This window comes from Nanorana parkeri, unplaced genomic scaffold (assembly GCF_000935625.1).
Source record: "Nanorana parkeri isolate BGI_ZX_2015 unplaced genomic scaffold, ASM93562v1 scaffold3114, whole genome shotgun sequence".
Taxonomy (NCBI): Eukaryota; Metazoa; Chordata; class Amphibia; order Anura; family Dicroglossidae; genus Nanorana; species Nanorana parkeri.
Genome location: NW_017309382.1, coordinates 38,955 through 45,848, shown reverse-complemented (window position 1 = coordinate 45,848; position 6,894 = coordinate 38,955). Strand labels below are relative to the sequence as shown.

Genomic DNA, 6,894 nt, shown 5'->3' with positions numbered 1-6,894 from the left:
CACTGTAGAAGCAGGTAAGTGTTCTATTTAGCAATCCTGTTGCTGTCAAGTTCTTACAGCAAATCATCACAAGAGACATTGTGTACAACATGCTGAGTCCTGAAGTCATTCTGCCTCAGGGGTGCCTGAAACAGTACAAATGAAACGCACAGAATGTGGGGTCACCTTGTAATTGTCAAACCTGCTAAACACTAGGAGATGCCTTATCTACACAGACTAAGACAGAATAAGATCTACGTGTGGTCACCCGTGACATGTAGTGGTAAAAACGCTAATTACATCTTCAGTATTATTTCCTTCAAGTTGTGCAATGGGTGTGGAGGGGTTAGGACAATAATTGGGGGCAAATCTCTCCAGCTGGGACACAGACCGCTGTAAAAAGAAATTGACAGAGGATTCTAATCCCTTCCTACTCTGTTCATTCGTCTGTGACCATCTGCTGTAGCATGCCCATAGTAGGCAACCATGTTCTGTAGCATGCTCATAGTAGGCAACCATGCTCCGTAGCATGCTCATAGTCTGCAACCATGCTCTGTAGCATGCTCATAGTCTGCAACCATGCTCCGTAGCATGCTCATAGTCTGCAACCATGTTCTGTAGCATGCTCATAGTCTGCAACCGTGTTCTGTAGCATGCTCATAGTCTGCAACCATGTTCCGTAGCATGCTCATAGTCTGCAACCATGTTCTGTAGCATGCTCATAGTCTGCAACCATGTTCCGTAGCATGCTCATAGTCTGCAACCATGTTCTGTAGCATGCTCATAGTCTGCAACTGTGTTCTGTAGCATGCTCATAGTCTGCAACCGTGTTCTGTAGCATGCTCATAGTCTGCAACCGTGTTCTGTAGCATGCTCATAGTCTGCAACCGTGTTCTGTAGCATGCTCATAGTCTGCAACCATGTTCTGTAGCATGCTCATAGTCTGCAACCATGTTCTGTAGCATGCTCATAGTCTGCAACTGTGTTCTGTAGCATGCTCATAGTCTGCAACCATGTTCTGTAGCATGCTCATAGTCTGCAACCATGTTCTGTTGAATGCTCATAGTCTGCAACTGTGTTCCGTAGCATGCTCATAGTCTGCAACCATGTTCCGTAGCATGCTCATAGTCTGCAACTGTGTTCTGTAGCATGCTCATAGTCTGAAACCATGTTCTGTAGCATGCTCATAGTCTGCAACCATGTTCTGTTGAATGCTCATAGTCTGCAACTGTGTTCCGTAGCATGCTCATAGTCTGCAACCATGTTCCGTAGCATGCTCATAGTCTGCAACCATGTTCTGTAGCATGCTCATAGTCTGCAACTGTGTTCTGTAGCATGCTCATAGTCTGCAACCGTGTTCTGTAGCATGCTCATAGTCTGCAACCATGTTCTTTAGCATGCACATGTTCTTTAGTTATCTTCTGTAGCATGTCTGCAGTCTCTGACAGATTTCTATAAAGTATGTTGGCTGGTTTTAAACAACAATATAATAATTTTATATGATAATATGATGGACCATGCACACATTTTAATTGACCTTCTCAACCTTCTGCACCCATGACCCTTGTATGGGTTAGATGGTTTTTCTCCCAGCTGGTAGTGAGGTGGGCCTAAGGCGTATCGAATATGCGCGTTTCGCGGTAAAAAAAACGCACCCCGAACGCGCGTTTCCGAGAGCTACTTGGCTGTATCCCAATGGAAACACGCAACAAAAACGCAGCAAAGAAGCTCCTGTACCTTTTCAGGCGTAGGCCATTTTGTAGCGCGTTCAGACGGGCTGAAATACGGCAAGGTGTGAACCATACCCATAGAAAACAATGGGATTTTCATGTTTGAGCGTTCGTAGAGCGTTGAACGCGCTACAAAACGTTCAGGTGTGAACCAGGCCTAAAAAAGCCTTCAAAGTATAATATACGTTATTAAAAAGAAAGTATTTACATGTTGCCGGTGACGTTGTATGTCTGTACTACAGTGCTGTATAGGAAGGGCTTCCTCAGGGCTGCTCAGTCTCACCATAAGCTAACTAGCTTTCCTGATGGCTCCCCTCTCAGAGCCTTATGTTTTCCATACCTGCACTGATGAGAGTGAAAAGCCGGGAAGGGCTGTATGCCGGTCTCTGTATAGAGTCGCACACAGGGGTGACGTGCATGACTTCCATCGCTGTCCTTAATGAAGAATAATCTCCTCATTTGTATTATGATGTGTAATTGTCTTCAGTTGTAAGTCATATAGTGACCTCAGGTGATGTGCGACTTATACAGTATGTTCTGTATCTATATTGTGTTTTCTAGGCCCTCCGGATAGAGGTGGAAGATGATGTGTACAAACTGGTCGACTTTTTCTTAAAGTACAAACAACACGACGAGTCTCCCCAGGTAAAGGGTCCCTTCTATATTCCAAACTCTGAAAGCAATTCGATTCCATCATTTTATCATTTCCCTCTGACACTGTTCAAGCACGGCCTGCATGAAGAATGTCGTATGGATGTATGGATTTCCTACATTTGCTCCAGCTTCTACCCACAGCCCAAAAACATAGTAAAAGTTTAAATGACTGCCAGGCTTCCCACTGACCACCAATGTAAGGAGCATTCATCACACTGACCCCCAATGTAAGGAGCATTCTCCTCACTGACCCCCAATGGAAGGAGCATTCTTCTCACTGACCCCCAATGTAAGGAGCATTCTCCTCACTGACCCCCAATGGAAGGAGCATTCTTCTCACTGACCCCCAATGTAAGGAGCATTCTCCTCACTGACCCCCAATGGAAGGAGCATTCTTCTCACTGACCCCCAATGTAAGGAGCATTCTCCTCACTGACCCCCAATGGAAGGAGCATTCTTCTCACTGACCCCCAATGTAAGGAGCATTCTCCTCACTGACCCCCAATGGAAGGAGCATTCTTCTCACTGACCCCCAATGTAAGGAGCATTCTCCTCACTGACCCCCAATGGAAGGAGCATTCTTCTCACTGACCCCCAATGTAAGGAGCATTCTCCTCACTGACCCCCAATGGAAGGAGCATTCTTCTCACTGACCCCCAATGTAAGGAGCATTCTCCTCACTGACCCCCAATGGAAGGAGCATTCTTCTCACTGACCCCCAATGTAAGGAGCATTCTCCTCACTGACCCCCAATGGAAGGAGCATTCTTCTCACTGACCCCCAATGTAAGGAGCATTCTCCTCACTGACCCCCAATGGAAGGAGCATTCTTCTCACTGACCCCCAATGTAAGGAGCATTCTCCTCACTGACCCCCAATGGAAGGAGCATTCTTCTCACTGACCCCCAATGTAAGGAGCATTCTCCTCACTGACCCCCAATGGAAGGAGCATTCTTCTCACTGACCCCCAATGTAAGGAGCATTCTCCTCACTGACCCCCAATGGAAGGAGCATTCTTCTCACTGACCCCCAATGTAAGGAGCATTCTCCTCACTGACCCCCAATGGAAGGAGCATTCTTCTCACTGACCCCCAATGTAAGGAGCATTCTCCTCACTGACCCCCAATGGAAGGAGCATTCTTCTCACTGACCCCCAATGTAAGGAGCATTCTCCTCACTGACCCCCAATGGAAGGAGCATTCTTCTCACTGACCCCCAATGTAAGGAGCATTCTCCTCACTGACCCCCAATGGAAGGAGCATTCTTCTCACTGACCCCCAATGTAAGGAGCATTCTCCTCACTGACCCCCAATGGAAGGAGCATTCTTCTCACTGACCCCCAATGTAAGGAGCATTCTCCTCACTGACCCCCAATGGAAGGAGCATTCTTCTCACTGACCCCCAATGTAAGGAGCATTCTCCTCACTGACCCCCAATGGAAGGAGCATTCTTCTCACTGACCCCCAATGTAAGGAGCATTCTCCTCACTGACCCCCAATGGAAGGAGCATTCTTCTCACTGACCCCCAATGTAAGGAGCATTCTCCTCACTGACCCCCAATGGAAGGAGCATTCTTCTCACTGACCCCCAATGTAAGGAGCATTCTCCTCACTGACCCCCAATGGAAGGAGCATTCTTCTCACTGACCCCCAATGTAAGGAGCATTCTCCTCACTGACCCCCAATGGAAGGAGCATTCTTCTCACTGACCCCCAATGTAAGGAGCATTCTCCTCACTGACCCCCAATGGAAGGAGCATTCTTCTCACTGACCCCCAATGTAAGGAGCATTCTCCTCACTGACCCCCAATGGAAGGAGCATTCTTCTCACTGACCCCCAATGTAAGGAGCATTCTCCTCACTGACCCCCAATGGAAGGAGCATTCTTCTCACTGACCCCCAATGTAAGGAGCATTCTCCTCACTGACCCCCAATGGAAGGAGCATTCTTCTCACTGACCCCCAATGTAAGGAGCATTCTCCTCACTGACCCCCAATGGAAGGAGCATTCTTCTCACTGACCCCCAATGTAAGGAGCATTCTCCTCACTGACCCCCAATGGAAGGAGCATTCTTCTCACTGACCCCCAATGTAAGGAGCATTCTCCTCACTGACCCCCAATGGAAGGAGCATTCTTCTCACTGACCCCCAATGTAAGGAGCATTCTCCTCACTGACCCCCAATGGAAGGAGCATTCTTCTCACTGACCCCCAATGTAAGGAGCATTCTCCTCACTGACCCCCAATGGAAGGAGCATTCTTCTCACTGACCCCCAATGTAAGGAGCATTCTCCTCACTGACCCCCAATGGAAGGAGCATTCTTCTCACTGACCCCCAATGTAAGGAGCATTCTCCTCACTGACCCCCAATGGAAGGAGCATTCTTCTCACTGACCCCCAATGTAAGGAGCATTCTCCTCACTGACCCCCAATGGAAGGAGCATTCTTCTCACTGACCCCCAATGTAAGGAGCATTCTCCTCACTGACCCCCAATGGAAGGAGCATTCTTCTCACTGACCCCCAATGTAAGGAGCATTCTCCTCACTGACCCCCAATGGAAGGAGCATTCTTCTCACTGACCCCCAATGTAAGGAGCATTCTCCTCACTGACCCCCAATGGAAGGAGCATTCTTCTCACTGACCCCCAATGTAAGGAGCATTCTCCTCACTGACCCCCAATGGAAGGAGCATTCTTCTCACTGACCCCCAATGTAAGGAGCATTCTCCTCACTGACCCCCAATGGAAGGAGCATTCTTCTCACTGACCCCCAATGTAAGGAGCATTCTCCTCACTGACCCCCAATGGAAGGAGCATTCTTCTCACTGACCCCCAATGTAAGGAGCATTCTCCTCACTGACCCCCAATGGAAGGAGCATTCTTCTCACTGACCCCCAATGTAAGGAGCATTCTCCTCACTGACCCCCAATGGAAGGAGCATTCTTCTCACTGACCCCCAATGTAAGGAGCATTCTCCTCACTGACCCCCAATGGAAGGAGCATTCTTCTCACTGACCCCCAATGTAAGGAGCATTCTCCTCACTGACCCCCAATGGAAGGAGCATTCTTCTCACTGACCCCCAATGTAAGGAGCATTCTCCTCACTGACCCCCAATGGAAGGAGCATTCTTCTCACTGACCCCCAATGTAAGGAGCATTCTCCTCACTGACCCCCAATGGAAGGAGCATTCTTCTCACTGACCCCCAATGTAAGGAGCATTCTCCTCACTGACCCCCAATGGAAGGAGCATTCTTCTCACTGACCCCCAATGTAAGGAGCATTCTCCTCACTGACCCCCAATGGAAGGAGCATTCTTCTCACTGACCCCCAATGTAAGGAGCATTCTCCTCACTGACCCCCAATGGAAGGAGCATTCTTCTCACTGACCCCCAATGTAAGGAGCATTCTCCTCACTGACCCCCAATGGAAGGAGCATTCTTCTCACTGACCCCCAATGTAAGGAGCATTCTCCTCACTGACCCCCAATGGAAGGAGCATTCTTCTCACTGACCCCCAATGTAAGGAGCATTCTCCTCACTGACCCCCAATGGAAGGAGCATTCTTCTCACTGACCCCCAATGTAAGGAGCATTCTCCTCACTGACCCCCAATGGAAGGAGCATTCTTCTCACTGACCCCCAATGTAAGGAGCATTCTCCTCACTGACCCCCAATGGAAGGAGCATTCTTCTCACTGACCCCCAATGTAAGGAGCATTCTCCTCACTGACCCCCAATGGAAGGAGCATTCTTCTCACTGACCACCAATGTAAGGAGCATTCTTCACTGACCTTCGATATAAGGAAGCTGTTCATTGGTCATCAGTGTCAAGAAAATCTACAACTTGCACTCAGCATTTCTTTCTTATTTGTTTTATTTTATTATTACTTCTGAAAATAATGTTGTAATATAGAGCAGCCCGGGGGTGTCAAATACTGAAGTATCTCATATTCCTTATTCCTATTTATTCTCATGTCTGATCTTCGTGTTCCCTCCGATGTACCCTGAGCTGTACAGATAAGTATTAGCAGGGGTTCCCTGAGACCAGGAACTTATCTCCGGGGTTCCTCCTTGTTAAACAGGCTGAGAACGGCGGAGATAAACACTTTCTTGTTACTAGAATGTTCTGTGTTTCTTTGAGGGCCTGTTCACATGATATCAGGTCCTGATCAGGTGCGGATCTGCAGACTGATGCAGTGCGTTTTGGCCACGTTTTTGATGCGTTCCAGTAAAATAAATTTTTTGCTTTTGGGAGGCATTTTGAGTGCAGCAGCGTACGGATCCGGTCAGCAGACAAAATGGACGCCGTGAAGGCATTGTAGAGAAGGTGTGACCTCATGTTCTCCTCCTTTGTCTCCGGTCTCTGATTCTCCTCATGGTCTTCATGGTTTTTTTTTTCCAGGAAGAGGCCGGTGTCCCCAAACCTCCTGCATCATCCCCCGGGGATCTCATTCACCCCAATGATGTCCTCCGAGCCCTCAAAGCCTTCACCATGGAGTTCCACCAACCCAGGTCCGGTTGAGTCATAAGATTAATGAG

General features: G+C 48.3%; 1 protein-coding gene across 1 annotated transcript in view; it reads left to right on the top strand.

Moving 5' to 3' along the window:
* Positions 1-6,894, top strand: part of DRC1 (dynein regulatory complex subunit 1) — a gene marked incomplete at its 5' end in the record, with an annotated part of 41,795 nt that overhangs the window by 25,354 nt on the left and 9,547 nt on the right. The window contains 2 exons of the mRNA XM_018574640.1: positions 2,271-2,354; positions 6,758-6,867. Coding sequence (XP_018430142.1) covers positions 2,271-2,354; positions 6,758-6,867 — 194 coding nt within the window. The remainder of the gene's footprint in view (positions 1-2,270; positions 2,355-6,757; positions 6,868-6,894) is intronic.